Source organism: Schistocerca gregaria, chromosome 8, assembly GCF_023897955.1.
Source record: "Schistocerca gregaria isolate iqSchGreg1 chromosome 8, iqSchGreg1.2, whole genome shotgun sequence".
Classification (NCBI taxonomy): Eukaryota; Metazoa; Arthropoda; class Insecta; order Orthoptera; family Acrididae; genus Schistocerca; species Schistocerca gregaria.
The window spans coordinates 503,440,901-503,461,659 of NC_064927.1; the positions used below are offsets into that span (position 1 = coordinate 503,440,901).

At 42.0% G+C, this 20,759-nt stretch overlaps 1 protein-coding gene across 1 annotated transcript in view; it reads right to left on the reverse strand.

Annotated features, from left to right (window-relative positions):
* LOC126285274 (uncharacterized) overlaps positions 1-17,621 on the reverse strand; it is a 63,208-nt gene extending 45,587 nt beyond the window's left edge. The window contains exon 1 of the mRNA XM_049984564.1: positions 17,361-17,621. Coding sequence (XP_049840521.1) covers positions 17,361-17,433 — 73 coding nt within the window. The 5' untranslated portion in view covers positions 17,434-17,621. The remainder of the gene's footprint in view (positions 1-17,360) is intronic.
* Positions 17,622-20,759: the final 3,138 nt, after the last annotated feature.

Sequence of the window (20,759 nt, forward strand, 5' to 3'; positions counted from 1 at the left end):
GGGAGGAGACCAGACAGCGAGGTCATCGGTCTCATCGGATTAGGAAAGCACGGAGAAGGAAATTGGCCGTGCCCTTTAAAAGGAACCATCGCGGCATTTGGCTGGATCGATTTAGGGAAATCACGGAAAACCTAAATCAGGATGGCCGGGAGCGGGATTGAACTGTATTCCTCCCGAATGCGAGTCCAGTGTGCTAACCACTACGCCACCTCACTCTGTCGTGCAATTAGTAACAACATGTATTTTCATGTAAACGTATGTTTATAAAAGTGTCTTTTATTTCATACAGACAACGGTGTATACTTTCTTGTGGAACTGCCTGTAAGAACGCTTGAGTGGCGATTGTCACGTAACAAAACAAAACAACTCGTATGTGGCAACTGCCAGAAAAATTAACTTTTAAAGTATCAAAAATGAGACGTTTCTGTCAATTAATTTGGAATTTAAGGATGATTAAAAAATGTATAAATGTTTTGGGCCACACTGTTAAACACGCCATTGAGCTGTCTGTGCACTCGACGCCTTGGGCAGTTTGAAAAGAAGCAAACCAGCGAGTCGTCGAACCACACTACACGCCTCCAGTCAGCTGCTTTCCAGTTTCTGTACTGTTTGGCCCACTACAGACGTGCAGCTTAATGTGCCGCTGTGAACCACGACCTTTTTCGAGATTCCCGACCCCTATCGTTCACTTTCTCAAAGGTCGCTCGCGAAATTGGTTGAGATGTTCATTCACTGAGATCAGTAATTCCCATCTGGTTTGCCGGCCAGTGTGGCCGAGCGGTTCTAGGCGCTTCATTCTGGAACCGCGTGACCGCTACGGTCGCAGGTTCGAATCCTGCCTCGGGCATGGATGTGTGTGACGTCCTTAGGTTAGTTAGGTTTAAGTAGTCCTAAGTTCTAGGGAACTGATGACCTCTAATGTTTAGTCCCATAGTCCTCAGAGCCATTTGAACCTTTGAACCATCCGGTTTTAAACCGACTGTCACTGACAAGGTACGACAACAGCCTTCGGTTCCCTTTGGTTAGGACCTTCTTAGGAGCAATGTTCTTACGCGCTGTTATATAGTTTCTATTTCTAGCTCACGCATTGGGCGGCCAGCGTTGATGCACCAACAGATCGGGCAACTTCGGTCACGGGCACGTCCAAGCACGATACCTCCTCCCAGCCATTCCTATGTCTCCATATTTATATCACTTCGGCGATTCCGTACATTCGACTCGTACATACAAACAACTTCACTCCCATGACTTACTTCAGCTTGGAGCGTGAAATGACCGCCTAGTATAAATTTATTAAGTTTAGAACTCGCAATAGGACAAAATTTCGCGCATTGGACTATGCCAGTCAGTAAAACGGTACGATACATCAATTGGGAATGCCTAAACTATAGATTTTTCGCCACATGCTGACCAAGTCAGGGGACGGAGGACGGGTGATGACGGCAGGGTGTGGAGGGGGGACCGGCAGTGGAGGAAGTAGGCTCCACCTGCCAAAGCCCAACACGTGGGCAACCGTGGGGTGAGTGACGGGGCGGGAAAAACGAACTATACGTTCTGCTGCAAACAACACTGCAACTTTCCGCAGAGTAAAATACGGACACTGGCGTATCTGAATAACTCCAAAACTCCTTCCGAACAGGCTATGAAGGCATAACGGCACCGACCAGCCGCCGTGTCATCCGGATCCCACAAGCGTCGCTGGATGCGGATATGGAGGGGCGTGTGACCAGCACACCGCTCTCCTGGCCCATGTCAATTTCCGAGACCGGAGCCGCTACTTCTCAATCGAGTAGCTCCTCAGTGTGGCTCACAAGGGCTCAGTGCACCCCTTGCCAACAGCACTCGACAGACCGGATGGTCACCCATCCAAGTGCTAGCCCAGCCCGACAGCGCTTAACTCCGGTGATCTGACGGGGACCGGTGTTACCACTGCGGCCCGTATCTGAATAGGTTAACATTAAAGAATACACGAAAAATTTGGAAGTGAAAGACAAACATACTTTCCGCAAACAATGCCCCAAATTGACACTAGATGAGCTATATCATCACTAACCTCAATCCATACAAATAACTGTCAGATTTTGGGAGAATTTGGGTTATCCAAGCATTACACTTAACGTCATGCGTCATTTGGTACGAGACTATATCAACAAATTATTTTAGAGGAGCTTTCTTAGCAGTGGAAAGTAAATTACTGTCACAAGTTTATAAAAGGCACAGCACACCATAATAGAATACAACATGTAAATAGTTTGTACAAGAAGAGAATAGAAGCTTTCGAAATGTGGTGCTACACAAGAATGCTGAAGATTAGATTGGTTGATCACATAACTAATGAGGAGGTATTGAATAGAATTGGGGACAAGAGGAGTTTGTGGCGCAACTTGACAAGAAAAAGGGACCGGTTGGTAGGACATGTTCTGAGGCATCAAGGTATCACAAATTTAGCATTGGGGGGCAGCGTGGAGGGTGAAAATCGTAGAGGGAAACCAAGAGATGAATACACTAAGCAGATTCAGAAGGATGTAGGTTGCAGTAAGTACTGGGAGATGAAGAAGCTTGCACAGGATAGGGTAGCATGGAGAGCTGCATCAAAGCAGTCTCTGGACTGAAGACCACAACAACAACAACAACAACAACATGTAAACAAAACAATTGTGCCAATTTTAATGCATAAAATGTGGTTTAACGAGGTAGAATTACTAATACTGAATTTTTCGAACGTTCGAAAAAAAGGAGAATTTTTTGTCTAGCACCTACTCACCCCATTGCTTTAAAGATACTACAGTGGAGTGCAAAACTTAAAGACGAAAGTAGATTTCGCATGATTGGTCACTTCCAAGTAACACAGCGCGATGAACTTTGGACCACACACAGAAGGAATATTACAGAAGGTGACCAAAAGAAATTCCCAATGAGACTAATAGAAATGATGTTTCCCTTCAAAGGCAATAATTACACTGAGGTCGCCGCGGTGTATGGTGGTGCCCTGGACATCAGGAAAGGCTAGATATGGTGTGTGTCATGACCACCGATGGCAATGCATTCTCTGCACGTTGCTACCACCCTGGCCACTCATTTGGTAAGGGGTCTCGTGGCAGGGCGTTCCATTCCTCTGCCAGCGCGTTTGGCAACTGCTGGACGGTCGCAGGTGCATCTGGACGTGTTGGTGTACGACACCGCAACGCATCCCACAGGTTCTCGATGGGATTTAAGTCGAGGGAGGGGCCAGAGCAGTCCATTCGTCGAATATCCTCTCGTTCCAAGAGATCCTCTACCTGCGCAGTTCGATACGATCGCACGTTATCATCTATAAAAATGAAGTCAGTGCCGAATGCACCACTGAAAAGAGGCACTTTTGGAAGAAAACAGCGTCACAATATTATTGTATGGTGCATTCACTGTTTTCAAAGATTTGGAGGTCAGTACTTCCACGCAACATTACGCCTCCACGCAGCATAACAACTGGACCACCAAAACGATCATGTTCGACGATGTCCCTGGCTGCATAACGTGTTCCCATCTCTCGCCATACGTGGGTAAGTCCAGAATCATTTAGAAGAGCACGTGACCCCACATCTCACTGGTCCACTCTCTTTGCTCCCGACACCTCCGCAAAGGGTGCCGCCGACGTGCGACTGTCAACGGGACACAGCGCACTGGTTGTTTGGCAAAGATATTACCCCCATGCAGTCGCCGTGCCATTGTGGAGCGTTAGACTGCTTGTCTACTGCTTGTCTTTAAATTTGGTTGCAGTTACAGGCGCTTTTTCGCATGGGTCGCTTCCTGCTTGTTGAAAAATGTTACAGTCGTCTGTTGCTGTGATTGGCTGTGGTCGGCCACCTTCTCGCTTGGCCAGCAGTGCCTGTGGTTGGCGATGCATGTGAAACAATTCGTCCTTCTTCCAGTTTCCAGATGGCTCTTACCCATATGAAGGCATCCAAGTGTTGCCTTCGGGCAATGTCGTGATGAAGGCCACCAGCTCGACAGTGCACGGTAACTACCAGCTGACAGACTCACACTGTCTTGCGTGGACAGTCCCGTTTAGCGCTATAATCACACTGACCTGAGGGGTGTGACACCCAGTTTTCTGTGCACGACTGCCAGACCTCTGGCAAATGCTCTTACAGTTTCATTCATTTCCATCGAATTGTTAGTTAGTTACATCTGAACGATTCTCTTATTCAAATGATGTGGAACCAATCAGTTTACAAGGTACGTAAACACAATTACTGTTAACGTTAATAAACACTACTCATGCAACTACCCTTTTGTTACTGGTTACCACTTTGTAAGTAGATATCAGTTAATGAAGTCGTCCTGGAGAAATGATTTTAAATTAGATTTAAAACTTGCTTCGCTACCTGTCAGGCATTTTATGTTATTGGGAAATTGATAAAAAAATTTTGTTGCTGCATATTGAACTCCTTTTTGAGCCACTGGCAGCTTTAATAATGAGTGTTGTAGGTATGGACGTCACTATTCTGCCCATATTGTGATGGATTATTGTTATCTTCATTGGCGAGTATATGTAGTGTGGCGGTGCAGATAAAATCCCTTGATGAGGCGTGACGTCTGTGGGTGAACACACATTATTCCCAGTGATCGCTTTTATGCAATCAACTCTTCCTTTCTAAGTGTTGAGTAACCCCACAAAATTATTCCGTACGACATTACTGAGTGGAAATTTGGAAAATATCTCAGGAAATTGATACGTTTCTTTCCAAGATTAGCAATTATGGGAAGAGTAAAAGTAGCCGAACATACTTGTTTGAGAAGCTCATTAATATGCTTCTTCCACTCCAAGTTTTCATCAATATCTACACCCATAAGTTTGGAGCATTTTTAAGTAGGCTGTTTAGGTTTTTTTAATGGTAACGCCACGTAGCGCTCCGTATGAAAATCACTGGCTGTGCTGTGTGCAGTCTGTGGCTGGGTGGCATTGTTGGAATTTGCCATTGTAGTGTTGGGCAGTTGGCTGTTAACAGCGCGTAGCGTTGCGCAGTTGGAGGTGAGCCGCCGGCAGTGGTGGATGTGGGGAGAGAAATGGCGGAGTTTTGAAATTTCTAAGACTGGATGTCATGAACTGCTATATATATTATGACTTTTGAACACTATTAAGGTAAATACATTGTTTGTTCTCTATCAAAATCTTTCATTTGCTAACTATGCCTATCAGTAGTTAGTGCCTTTAGTAGTTTGAATCTTTCGCTTAGCTGGCAGTAGTGGCACTCGCTGTATTGCAGTAGTTCGAGTAACGAAGATTTTTGTGAGGCAAGTGATTTGTGAAACGTATAGGTTAATGTTAGTCAGGGCCTTTCCTTTTGTAGGGATTTTTGAAAGTCAGATTGCGTTGCGGCAAAAATATTGTGTGACAGTTTAAGCACAGTCATGTATAATTTTTCTAAGGGGACGTTTCACATTCTACCGTATTTAGTGACTCAGACGCATGTGCTACATCAATTTACATCATTCATATTTGTTTTACATAACGAAATGTAGTGTTCGATAAGGATGTAGAGTGCTATTTTTTTAATCCAGGGAGAGGCCATTTTCAGAGAACCACTTAACACTTTTTTGGAAAATATCATTCGCCAACTCTTCTGTTACTTTCTCTCTAATGGAATTTATTATAGTATCGTCTGCAAGAAGTTCCCGTTTTGCATGTTGTATGTTAAGTGGAAGGTCATTCACATATATGAGAAACAGTGGCGGTCCAAAACTTGAACCCTGCGGGACTAGCTGTCTGACATTCCCCCCCTCCCCCCCTTCCCCCCCCACCCAGTCACTAAAACTTTCCACCTCTCCTACACTGTCTGAATTATTCAACATAATCTCCTGCGTTCTGTCTCTTAAGTATGATTGAGACCAGCTGTTCATAAAGCTATTAGTTCCATAAAATTTGAATTTTTCTAAGAGAATAACATGATTTATACAATCAAAAGGCCTAGGAAATATCACAAAAAATACCAACTGGCGACACATTATTATTTTAAGGCTTGTACAATTTGATGAGTGAATGTATAAATAGTATTCTCAGTCCAGCAAAGTAAATTGTTTTCACTTAAGTGTGCTACTACTCTCCAGTACATAACTTTTTCGAATGTTCTGGAAAATGATGTCAATAATGAAGTTGGACGATAATTCTTTAAGTCTTTCTTGCCATCTTTATATGAAGTGGTTCAACAATTGCAGGTTCAACGTCTGGAGTTTAGTACGTTGTGTTACGTTATTTTTCTGGCCTTAACGTTTGCAGAGCAATGTATATATCACGCACGCCTAATCCTAAACAGTATTATTATTTTCATATTAACGTAACATATTGTAGAACAAAAGCAAACTGGTGCTTTTCATTAGTATTATTTTCACTTCGGTGCCGCTAAGGGTTAGTTTTTCCCGGAAAACTTGGGCAGTGCGACTGTTGGACCGTCGGCGTGGTACACGGGTAGTCGCCTCTGGAGACAGGCGCTCACCAGCGACCGACGGCGGCCAGTATGCTCCTCCAAACGGGTCGGCCGTGTACAGGATGTGGGAAGCAGCGGGCCGTCAGCGCAAGCCACTGCGTGCACGCAGGGCGTGCGTGCTGCGCACCGCTTACGAGCCGCTGACGGCCGCGTCGCTTCCGCCGCAGGCATCTCGGCCACACGCGCTGCAACGCCGGAGTGCCGGCACTCAAAATACTTCAGCACGCTACACCGGCTCCTCTCGTCGCAACAAGGGGCCCACTTCGACGTGTTTAGTGTGCATAAATTCACGAGCACCCTCTACAACGGCATCTACTAAACTGTTCACGATCTTGAAATGGAAATGTATTCAGTGACTGTATTTTGCTGTTTTGCTGACGACGTTGCAGTGCTGTCAGCGACGGCAGAGGCTTGCAACAACAGTTAAATGGAATGGTAGTGTCTCGAGGAGACATTATAAAGTGAATATCACAGTAGTAAAACAAGGGTAAATAAATGTAGTCAAATTAAATCAGGAGATGCAAGGTAACTGACGATGAAACAAGCACAAGGGATATAATAAATTCCCAGTGAGAAGAAAAGTGTTGCTGAAAAACAGAAATTTATTAATACCGAATAGAAATTTAAGTGTTAGGAATTATTTTCTGAAGCAGGGTGTAGAAAAGTTTCCACTACCAGTCACAATAAAAGGTTATTTGTCATACGACCGGTTTCGGGCTTGCGCCCATCCTCAGGTGTTTATACATTCAGGTACATGTTTATATTGTAAATTTTTCTACACCCTGTCAAGGAACAGTCACGGAGTTCAACAGAATCGACTATGGATAAAATTCATTAATTTTCTGAAGGTTTTTATGTAGAGGGTAGCCTTATATGGAAGTGAAACGTGGGCAATAGACAATTCGGACAAGAGAACAGAAGAAGCTTTTGAAATGTGCTCCAAACGAATAATTTCTTTTACAGAGTGTAGGACATTTTGGTGACGATTTCACAACGATCGCAGTGGTTTTGAAGAAAATGTCAGCACCAGTTGCACTTTTCATTTTCGACACAACCGGCTTAGACCTTCAAGGCTATTGTCTAGCAGTTTATACGTAATATCAAACAAGAGAGTACAGCAGAACTAGTCAAATGGTGAAACCTGTAGCAATAAACATCAACAACAAATCAAATACATAAATGTTCAAATAACTCGTCCACGCACTTTATAAAGGCAATAAATTAAAAACCAACCCAGTGCGAACTTGTCTCCTATTAAAATGGATAGATGTTACATAATCTAAGTAATGCTGAAAAACAACGTGTTACGAAACATCATAAAAACACCGTAATATCTCAGGTATACTACAATGTCGATTACAACCTAGGAAATTGACTTATGTCTCCTGAACTTACAAGTCAGGTGTCTCGAGGTCACAGGACAACTGCCTAGACGTGTCAGGAGAGGCATTTGAGTAGGAGAGAGACAGGTTAGAAGCACAGGCTGTCGGGAGCAGGTAGTTAAGCAGTACAGGTAAGTAATTAAATAAAAGCTGAAAGAGTACTTGAAAATTTAAATGAAGTACAAAACAAAGGAAATCTGAGAGACTGACAAGCATGCATAATAAAAAAGACATAAAGGAAAACAATGTTTTTCAGGCTATATCGTTAGTGCAGAACATCACTCTTATTGTGAAATCATACGTAAACAGTAATGAAATCCTAAACTCAGATTGGAATGTATACCGCAGAGACAGGCTGGACAGTGAAGGGGGAGGCGTGTTTATGGCGATAAGAAGTGCAATAGTATCGAAGGATATTCACGGAGGTCCGAATTATGAAATGATTTGGGTGAAGGTCACGGTTAAAGCAGGCTCAGACATGGTAATTGGATGTCTCTATAGGCCCCCGGGCTCAGCAGCTGTTGTGGCTGAGCACCTGAAGAATAATTTGGAAAATATTTCGAGTAGATTTCCCCACCATGTTATAGTTCTGGGTGGAGATTTTAATTTGCCGGATACAGACTGGGAGACTCAAACGTTTATAACGGGCGGCAGGGAAAAAGAATCCAGTGAAATTTTTGTAAGTGCTTTATATGAAAGCTACCTTGAGCAGTTAAGCAGAGAACCGACTCGTGGCGATAACATATTAGACCTTCTGGTGACAAACAGACCCGAACTATTTGAATCAGTTAATGCAGAACAGGGAATCAGCGATCATAAAGCGGTTACTGCATCGATGATTTCATCCGTAAATAGAAATATTAAAAAAAGGTAGGAAGATTTTTCTCTTTAGCAAAAGTGACAAAAAGCAGATTTCAGAGTACTTGATGGCTCAACACAAAAGTTTTGTCTCAAGTACAGATAGTGTTGAGGATCAGTGGACAAAGTTCAAAACCATCGTACAATATGCGTTAGATGAGTATGTGCCAAGCAAGATCGTAAGAGATGGAAAAGAGCCACCGAGGTACAACAACCGAGTTAGAAAACTGCTGCGGAAGCAAAGGGAACTTCACAGCAAATATAAACATAGCCAAAGCCTTCCAGAAAACAAAAATTACACGAAGCCAAATGTAGTGTGAGGAGGGCTATGCGAGAGGCGTTCAGTGAATTCGAAAGTAAAGTTCTATGTACTGACTTGGCAGAAAAATCCTAAGAAATTTTGGTCTTATGTCAAAGGGGTAGGTGGATCAAAACAAAATGTCCAGACACTCTGTGACCAAAATGGTACTGAAACAGAGGATGACAGACTAAAGACCGAAATACTAAATGTTTTCTTCCAAAGCTGTATCACAGAGGAAGACTGCACTGTAGTTCCTTCTCTAGATTGTCGCACAGATGACAAAATGGTAGATATCGAATTAGACTACAGAGGGATAGAGAAACAATTAAAATCGCTCAAAACAGGAAAGGCCGCTGGACCTGATGGGATACCAGTTCGATTTTACATAGAGTACGCGAAGGAACTTGCCCCCCTTCTTGCAGCGGTGTACCGTAGGTCTCTAGAAGAGCGAAGCGTTCCATAGGATTCGAAAAGGGCACAGGTCACACCCGTTTTCAAGAAGGGACGTCGAACAGATGTGCAGAACTATAGACCTATATCTCTAACTTCGATCAGTTGTAGAATTTTGGAACACGTATTATGTTCGAGTATAATGACTTTTCTGGAGACTAGAAATCTACTCTGTAGGTATCAGAATGAGTTTCGAAAAAGACGGTCGTGTGAAACCCAGCTCGCGTTATTCGTCCACGAGACTCAGAGGGCCTTAGACAAGGGTTCACAGGTAAATGCCGTTTTTCTTGACTTCCGAAAGGCGTTTGACACAGTTCCCCACACTCTTTTAACGAACAAATTAAGAGCATACGGACTATCAGACCAATTGTGTGATTGGATTGAGGAGTTCCTAGATAACAGAACGCAGCATGTCATTCTCAATGGAGAGAAGTCTTCCGAAGTAAGAGTGATTTCAGGTGTGTCGCAGGGGAGTGGCATAGGACCGTTGCTATTCACAATATACATAAATGACCTGGTGAATAACATCGGAAGTTCACTGAGGCTTTTTGCAGATGATGCTGTGGTGTATCGAGAGGTTGCAACAATGAAAAATTGTACTGAAATGCAGGAGGATCTGCAGCGAATTGACGAATGGTGCAGGGAATGGCAATTGAGTCTCAGTGTAGAGATGTGTAATGTGCTGCGAATACATAGAAAGAAAAATCCTTTATCATTTAGTTACACTATAACAGGTCAGCAACTGGAAGCAGTTAATTCCATAAATTATCTGGGAGTAGGCATTAGGAGTGATTTAAAATGGGATGATCATATAAAGTTGATCGTCGGTAAAGCAGATGCCAGACTGAGACTCATTGGAAGAATCCTAAGGAAATGCAATCCGAAAACAAAGGAAGTAGGTTACAGTACGCTTGTTCGCCCACTGCTTGAATACTGTTCAGCAGTGTGGTATCCGTACCAGATAGGGTTGATAGAAGAGATAGAAAAGATCCAACGGAGAGCAGCGCGCTTCGTTACAGGATCATTTAGTAATCGCGAAAGCGTTACGGAGATGATAGATAAACTCCAGTGGAAGACTCTGCAGGAGAGACGCTCAGTAGCTCGGTACGGGCTTTTGTTAAAGTTTCGAGAACATACCTTCACCGAAGAGTCAAGCAGTATATTGCTCCCTCCTACGTATATCCCGCGAAGAGACCGTGAGGATAAAATCAGAGAGATTAGAGCCCACACAGAAGCATACCGACAGTCCTTCTTTCCACGAACAATACGAGACTGGAATAGAAGGGAGAACCGATAGAGTTACTCAGGGTACCCTCCGCCACACACCGTCAGGTGGCTTGCGGAGTATGGGTGTAGATGCAGATGTAGACGTAGATTGTAGATTTCAGTTTCCTCGTAAATGTTCATAGGGTACAACTGCGAGGTTATTGGCAATATTAGTGACACTGTCTCGTTCTGAATTGAGAAGCATAGTTATATTTGTCTTGTGCCTTTTCATTCCTGTTTCTGCATGCTCTTTGAACCTAGTTTTAAAGTTTCTGCCCGTCTGGCAAATATGAAAGGTAATACAATCAGTGCAGCAGATTTTATAAATGTCTGCAGTTGTAAATTTATTGTTTTTAGTTTTAATGTTGTGTATAATTAGCTGACCTAGTGTATTATCCTTTTTTATGTTAAATCTGACATTAAACCCGCAAAGCAAACCAAGGAATTTGGAAGAAACGATCCCGTATTTATTACAGACTACAAAAGATATTCAGGCGACATTTGTATCTAGGATCTGTGAATAACACTGATCTGTTAGCTAGTTAGACGAACGAACTTCATCCTAATATTCACTTTCCTGTAGAACATCAGCAAAATACGTCCATTAATTTTTATCTATTAATGCATTACTAAAGTCAATCGAAGTCTTTCGCTTGACATTTATCGCTTGCCTATAACAATTGATGTAACTATTTCGTAGAACTCTTTTCACACAGAGCAGCAAAAGAAAGCCTCTTTCCAATCAATGGTAAGCAGATTTCTCCAGCGACGCCTTAATAATGCAAATATTAACAAAGAACTGAATATATTGCTCCAAATTGCCTCCAAAAATGGCTACCATCTTTCAGTAGCTGGAGATTCTTCAAAACAGAGGTTACGGTGTTAGCGGTGATGCGGCCGAAAATATACGATTCATCTCGTATTCCTTTTATGGGGACGTTTCTCATAAACTCAGTGCTTTGCTTCGCAGATTTAATGCTAGACTCACCTTCATAACCGATAACACCCAAGATCAGCTACCTGTACAGAACACGAAAAAAGAAAAAAAATAGTTGCACGCTTTTATAAAATCTGTTGTGCTGCTTGTAACTCCTTTTATATTGACCAAATAGATAGAAACTTTAAATCTACATTCAAAGAGGATATAGAAGCAGAGATGAATAGTGCAGAAGACATAATCTACCGTAGCTGCTTACGTAATTTCAAAGTGACACATTATCGTTAACATTGCCAATAACTACACACTTTTGCATAAAATGGAGAAAGGTAGCCGTATGGTTATTTCTGAGGAAATTCAAATCTACAACAATACGTACCACAATAACTCGACGGACAAGAGAGGCTGAAAAATATTTTGCTGGATGCCATCCGATGTGTTCGATGTATTGAAATTAATGATTTAAGCATTGTTAAATCTCATTAAATAGTTCAACAGGCCTATTCTCAGTTTATGACGGCTACTTGCCGTATCGTGTTTGCATGCAGAGATATCGTTTGTGGCTTCCTTTTGTTTACTATCGTTGGTTTCCAATCGACATTTCGTTCATCATAGGGTCTCTGACTGTCGTCTGCTGTGCTCCCTCCTTTCGTAATAATACTTTCTATACTTCTTTGTATTAAGCACCCTTGTCAGTCATTTAAATTTCAGTTTGCTTTGCACTTTTACTTTTAAATCATTTTGTCAGCTTTCATCTCACTACTCGTCTCTGCCTGCTTATTTAATTGACCCTTACAGGCCCTACTTGCAACGTGGCTCTCCACTATTCAAGTGTAGCTCCTAGAACGTCTCGGCAGTCGTCGTGTGTGCTGTCAGGAGGCCTGACATGTAATTTCAGAGACATACGTCGATTTCCTAGATTGTAACAGACTTCATAGTGTATCAGTGTTATTATGATGTGTTTTGATATTGATCAGGAGAAAGGAAACTGGCTTTCTACGGATCGGAAAGTGGAATGTCAGATCCCTTAATCGGGCAGGTAGGTTAGAAAATTTAAACAGGGAAATGGGTAGGTTAAAGTTAGCTATAGTGGGAATTAGTGAAGTTCGGTGGCTGGAGGAACAAGACTTCTGGTCAGGTGAATACAGGGTTATAAATACAAAATCAAATAGGGGTAATGCAGGAGTAGGTTTAATAATGAATAGGAATATAGGAATGCGGGTAAGCTACTACAAACAGCATAGTGAATGCATTATTGTGGCCAAGATAGATACGAAGCCCACACACGAAGAAATTGATGAAATGTATGATGAGATAAAAGAAATTATTCAGGTACAGAAGGGAGACAAAAATTTAATAGTCATGGGTGACTGGAATTCGTCAGTAGGAAAAGGGAGAGAAGGGAATATAGTAGGTGAATATGGATTGGGGCTAAGAAATGAAAGAGGAAGCCGCCTGGTAGAATTTTGAGCAGAGCATAACTTAATCATAGCCAACACTTGGTGCAAGAATCATAAAAGAAGGTTGTATACATGGAAGAACCCTGGAGATACTAAAAGCTATCAGATAGATTATATAATGGTAAGACAGATTTAGGAACCAGGTTTTAAATTCTAAGACTTTTCCAGGGGCAGATGTGGACTCTGACCACAATCTATTGGTTATGAACTGTAGATTAAAACTGAAGAAACTGCAAAATGGTGGGAATTTAAGGAGATGGGACCTGGATAAACTGACTAAACCAGAGGTTGTACAGAGTTTCAGGGAGAGCATAAGGGAACAATTGACAGGAATAGGGGAAAGAAATACAGTAGAAGAAGAATGGGTAGCTCTGAGGGATGAAGTAGTGAAGGCAGCAGAGGATAAAGTAGGTAAAAAGATGAGGGCTGCTAGAAATCCTTGGGTAACAGAAGAAATATTGAATTTAATCGATGAAAGGAGAAAATATAAAAATGCAGTAAATGAAGCAGGCAAAAAGGAATACAAACGTCTAAAAAATGAGATCAACAGGAAGTGCAAAATGGCTAAACAGGGATGGCTAGAGGACAAATGTAAGGATGTAGAAGCTTATCTCACTAGGGGTAAGATAGATACTGCCTACAGGAAAATTAAAGAGACCTTTGGAGAGAAGAGAACCACGTGTATGAATATCAAGAGCTCAGATGGCAACCCAGTTCTAAGCAAAGAAGGGAAGGCAGAAAGGTGGAAGGAGTATATAGAAGGTTTATACAAGGGTGATGTACTTGAGGACAATATTATGGAAATGGAAGAGGATGTAGATGAAGATGAAGATGAAATGGGAGATATGAAACTGCGTGAAGAGTTTGACGGAGAACTGAAAGACCTAAGTCGTAACAAGGCCCCGGGAGTAGACAACATTCCGTTAGAACCACTGATAGCCTTGGGAGAGCCAGCCCTGACAAAACTCTACCATCTGGTGAGCAAGATGTATGAGACAGGAGAAATACCCTCGGACTTCAAGAAGAATATAATAATTCCAATCCCAAAGAAAGCAGGTGTTGACAGATGTGAAAATTACCGAACTATCAGTTTAATAAGCCACTGCTGCAAAATCTAACACGAATTATTTACAGACGAATGGAAAAACTGGTAGAAGCCGACCTCGGCGAAGATCAGTTTGGATTCCGCTGAAATATTGGAACACGTGAAGCAATACTGACCCTACGACTTATCTTAGAAAATAGATTAAGAAAAGGCAAACTTACATTTCTAGCATTTTCAGACATAGAGAAATCTTTTGACAATGTTGACTGGAATACTGTCTTTCACATTCTGAAGGTGGCAGGGATCAAATACAGGGAGCGAAATGCTATTTACAATTTGTACAGAAACCAGATGGCAGTTATAAGAGTTGAGGGGCATGAAAGGGAAGCAGTAGTTGGCAAGGGAGTGAGACAGGGTTATAGCCTATCCCTGATGTTATTCAATCTGTATATTGAGCAAGCAGTAAAGGAAACAAAAGAAAAATTGGGAGTAGGAATTAAAATCCACGGAGAAGAAATAAAAATCTTGAGGTTCGCCGATGACATTGTGATTCTGTGAGAGACATCAAAGGACGTGAAAGAGCAGCTGAACGGAATGGACAGTGTCTGAAAAGGTGGATTTAAAATGAACATCAACAAAAGCAAAACGAGGATAATGGAATGTAGCCGAATTAAATCGGGTGATGTTGAGGGAATTACATTAGGAAATGAGACACTTCAAGTAGTAAAGGAGTTTTACTATTTGAGGGGCAAAATAACTGATGATGGTCGAAGTAGAGAGGATATAAAATCTAGACTGGCAATGGCAAGGAAAGCGTTTCTGAAGAAAAGACGTTTGTTAACATCGAGAATAAATTTAAGTGTAAGGAAGTCGTTTGTGAAAGTATTCATATGGAGTGTAGCCTTGTACGGAAGTGAAACATGGACGATAATTAGTTTGGACCAGAAGAGAATAGGAGCTTTCGAAATGTGGTGTTACAGAAGAATGCTGAAGATTAGATGGGTAGATCACATAAATAATGAGGAGGTACTGAACAGAATTGGGGAGAAGAGGAGTTTGTGGCAGAACTTGACTAGAATAAGAGATCGGTTGGTAGAACATGTTCTGAGGCATCAAGGGATCACCAATTTAGTGCTGGGGGGGGGGGGGGGGGCAGCGTGGAGGGTAAAAATCGTAGAGGGAGACCAAGAGATTCAGAAGGATGTAGGTTGCAGTAAGTACTTGGAGATGAAGAAGCTGGCACGGGATAGAGTAGCAAGGAGTGCTGCATCAAACCAGTCTCAGGACTGAAGACCACAACAACCACAAGGATTATTAGAATCTGTTGATGGGCTAACAATACGAGCTGTGAAAACCGCACCCCAACAACATTTTTCATTTCCGGAGTATTTGCACTGCAAGTTTTTGGTGATTCACCATGTGTAACGAGATAATTTATTGGTGCCAACTGTTATGAATAACACACTGAGCAAGACAGAGGTAAATGCAAAAAAGTGGGTGTCTACTATAACCATAACCTCAATACACAGGTTGCCAGGGTATTGGTTCAGATACTGTGGTCATGTGCCCACTTCAGTGTGTTAGTTGTTTTCCGTCTATGCCTAACAGCCTAACTGCAGAAACTACACGTAATTTACTACCTGATGTTTTCTACATGGTCGTAACTGCTACAAGACGTGGACTACACCTGTCAGTACGGACTTTTCGCTTTGCGTTCAAGCATCCACACTTTAATACCTGACCTGCAGCCCAGCGAAAATAAACGTTAATGGCTTACTTTGGCATTGCGTACTCGGAGGTACTAATCAACCTAAAACATGCTTCTCGTAACGACAACAATTATTAGCCTACAAATGAAGTAAATACTGATGTAATGTTGTTCAGTATAGTGTCATCAGTAATCACGAATAATATCTGCATCTATAGCCCTAACACCTTGTATAGTAGACAAAGATTTTATTAAATGAATATAATGAAATATATGTCTACTACATAACTTCACTATACAATAGACACAGATATAATTAGATAAATGTAGTAAAATCTACGTCTATTATATAACGAGGTTATATAGCAGAAACTTACTTCATGGCACATATATCTGCCATGCTCTGTAAGTTGTTCATAACAGCTAACATTAGTATTGCCCCTCTACATATTTTACTAACATATGTTATTTGTCCAAAAGCTGTAGGCCTATTCAATGTAAACAGAGAGTACATGCCATAGATCTTTGTAGGTAATAATGTCATAGGTAGAAAAAGGTGAAAGTCTTTGCCCTGACCACCAGTTCCACGTGGGAGTAGTGTCCGTTACGACCGGAAGTGTGGCCTTTTAGCGTTTCACAGTAACATCCTTCACGATCTGGATACTGTAGGGATAAGCGTACTTATATACGGGGCTATAATTAGATTTTAAATATTCATGGGGTTCTATGTTTTCCAGATCCACATCGTTTTAACCATCATAAAGGTGCCATACTTCACAGACTAGTCGGTTTATGTAAGCGCACACAGCAGCCTATATTAGTAACCTTATGTTCCTACTTTAGTGTATACAAAATATTCTGTGATATCGACATCAAAATGCATACATTTGTTCGTTTATTCTCCGTATCAGATGCCACTAATTATGGGTTTATGTCCGAATACCGTTGTGTCAGTTTTTGGACGACAGGGAAAAGCCTGATACTTAAGACACTCGGTGTTACAAGAACTATAAATGGCTATTGAAATTATCTTACGAAGAATTCTAAGATATAGAATGCTACGAAAGACACAAAAAATATAGAAGAGAAATGAACAGTTTCTTGAGATAGGAACCAGTTTGTCTAATAATAAACGGACCAGTGATGGATGAGTACCGAAAGGAGAAATTGTAATAGATAATACAGATAACTGAGAATCGCTACTCCAGAAGGTACACAATGCCTATGATAATGACAGCATAAACAAGCTCCATAGCCGCTTGGGAAGAATCTTACATAGGAATTACATAGGAATCAACTGTTGGCTCACGAGGAATTTCCCTCGTGCACCATAGTATAAAGCCCAGTCCTCCCAACTAAATACAATGCAATAGTATACGATGCCTTTCTCCCTGTTAATTATACATTCCAAAGAGTTCTTATACTCGTAGACTGTGAAAAATCACGATGACATACTTAGCAACACCATGTGTTAACTGCTATAACTCACCACTTCCGCATAGTAGAAAAGCGATACATATCAGTGCGAGGGCGTAAATCCAGGTTGCCATGCTTGCGAGCATGGCAAGCGCTTCGCACAACCATGCTTTTCCGTTCTCATAATATGGTATATAGCACCCACTGGACTCCAGCTTCCAGGGTGTGTTCGTGAAAATTGTGTTCGCTGTTATTCCAAAAGCCAAGAGTTGAATAGTAAAGTCACGTAATAATTTTCTTATGAATTGTACAAAAACAGCCAAAATAAACACCTAAAACAACTGCCCGTCATTTGTTTGGAGTTGATTTTCAGAGATTATATTAACACGAGTACGACAAAGACGTCTAGTTAAATTGTTCCCGATCTTAATCGATTTTCGTGAACGAAAGAAACAACGGCGACGTGAATATACCTGTATAAGTGTGTTTCGAATTATCCTAGATGTTTTGTCGCAAGGAGTTCGCCTCTTTCTCATTTTAATTTAATTTAATTCATCAGGTTCTATGACACTACATTAGTGAAAGTTATGTGGTCATGGAACGAGTCGCACCCGAACATTCATAACAAGTTGATAAAATATTTCAAAAACAAACTGTAAAACTATAGATATTAAAAAGAGGCTCTATTCCATTCGAGGAATTTCTGTGCGAAAAAATCTAGCGTGCCACTAAGATTACTTTTAATAATTATTTTAAATCTTAAATGTTATTTTAAAACTTAAATGTTTCAGCTCTGCTCGGAATCACCTGACAATGAATCGCCTTATTTTACTAATGATTAAACAAGTGTTACCTAAGTACATAACCGAGCGAGGTGGCGCAGTGGTTAGCACACTGGACTCGCATTCGGGAGGACGACGGTTCAATCCCGTCTCCGGTCATCCTGATTTAGGTTTTCCGTGATTTCCCTAAATCGTTTCAGGCAAATGCCGGGATGGTTCCTTTGAAAGGGCACGGCCGATTTCCTTCCCAATCCTTCCCTAACCCGAGCTTGCGCTCCGTCTCTAATGACCTCGTTGTCGACGGGACGTTAAACACTAACCACCACCACCACCTAAGTACATATCCTTTTCTCTTTCAGTTGCCACCGAGTCAATGTGGCATTCACTTTTAAATGAATCCGTATTATTAACAATAAATCCCAAAAGGGAGTGTATGTGTATGATGGCAGAGCTCGAATTGCTAGACACTTGAACAATGACCTTCGCGGGGTTCACACTTCTGGGCTAAGAACATTATTTGTAATAACACAGAGTTGCCCCAAAGCGGAAGTAATAGAGTGAAACGTAATCAAACAAAGCTTCACGTTTCAGTTTCGAATAACATAGTGACATCACTGTAGAAAAAAAAAAGCGCCGTCTTCCGCAGGCTACACTAAAGAATCGCAAAATTATACGAATCTCTGGAAAGATCTGATGCCGAGCGAGGTATTCCTGTAGTCAATGAGAACAAAAAAATTTCATGGATTTCAATAGCTTACGTGATAACATGTGATATGTCGTAAACTGTGTCCCTGAAAGGGGAATTTTCGGTTATTTAGAACAAATAACGCAACTTTGGCCCCAATTCAAATTAATAACATATTTTTGCCAGTCGTAGAAACACTACAGAGATACAGTACACACCTCACGACAGTTTCAGATTTTTCTTGACTGCGGAGGCGGCTGCCGACAAGTATTACTTGTCGCGAAATGTCGCTGCTTCCGACCTTAAGCCTTAGTGTCAGCGAATTTACAGGGTGACAATTAGTGAACTATACGGAAAAAACTTAAATTAGTTAAAAAATTAGTTACAAACTACGACGTACACACACTTTATTCAACATGTAAACGTCACTACAGATATTCGATTTAGGTTATGACGTATGAGCACTCGCCCGCGAAAGGCAAAGGTCCCTAGTTCGAGTCGCGGTCCGGCACACAGTTTTAATCTGCCAGGAAGTTCCATATCAGCGTACACTCCGCTGCAGAGTGAAAATCTCATTCTGGAAACATTCTCCAGGCTGTGGCTAAGCCATGTCTCCACAATATACTTTCTTTCAGGAGTGCTAGTTCTGCAAGTTTCGCAGGAGAGATTCTGTGAAGTTTGGATGGTGGGAGACGGGGTACTGGCAGAAGTAAAGCTGTGAGGCCGGGCGTGAGTCGTGCTTCGGTAGCTCAAATGGTAGAGCACTTGCCCGCGAAGGGAAAAGATCCCGAGTTCGAGTCTCGGTCCGGAACACAGTTTTAATCTGCCAGGAAGTTTTATATCAGCGCTCACTCCGCTGAAAAGTGCAAATCTCATTCAGGTTATGACATGTTCGATATGCCTGGCATATTTGGCGCAGACGAGTAGCGAAATTCTGCATGACCGCTGAAGTGTCGGAACATAGATGCTGTCGATGACCTCCTGAATGGCTGTTTTCAGCTTAGCAATGGTTTTGATGTTATTGCTGCAGAAAAAGGAGGCCTCATGTGTTCAGATCCGGAGAATATGACGGCCAATGGAGACCCATGCCAGTGGCTTCTGCGTACCCGAGAGCTAGAATGCGGTCCCCAAAGTGCTCCTCCAGGACATCAAACACTCTCCTGCTTCGATTGGATAGAGCTCCGTCTTGCATGAACCATATCTTGTCGAAATCGGTGTCACTTTAGACAGTGGGGATGAAGTCACCTTCCAAAACATTCACGTTTCTTTCGGTATTCACTCTGCCATGAAGGAATATCGCACCGATTATTCCGTGACTGGTCATTGCACATCACACAGTCACCCGTTGAGGGTGAAGAGACTTCTCGATCTCGAAATGCGGATTCTCAGTCCCCCAAATGCACCAATTTTGCCAATTGACGAACCCATCCAAATGAAAGTTGGCTTCTTCGTTAAACCAAATTATACGGCGCACACTAATTCCCATCATGCCCCACAGCTAACCGTGCAGTTTTAACGATATAACGCATAGCGTTCAGAAGTTATGACGATTTTATTTCATATAGTTCAATACTTCTCACCCTTTAGATCGTAGCGTAGTCCCACGGTATTTCGTCCAAGATAGTAAGTAATGTGGACGCCACGTGTTCGTGTAGTAACTCCAGATATTATGGAATTATGAAGAATGTTATCACATCTACATCTATATTTATACTCCACAAGCCACTGTATGGTTCGTGGTGGAGGGAACATGGTACCACTACTAATCACTTGCCTTGCTGTTTCACTTGCAAACAGATCGAGGGAAAAACACCTGCTACATGTCTCCGTACGGGCAGCAATTTCTCTTACCTTTTCTCCGTGGTCCGTACCCGAAACGGACGTCGGCAGAAACAGTATCGTTCTGCACCCTGTCGATTCCCTATATTTTCTCAATAGCGTTCCTCGGAAAGAACGTCGCCTTCCCTTCAGGGGTCCCATTTGAGTTCCCGAATGCTTGCGTGTT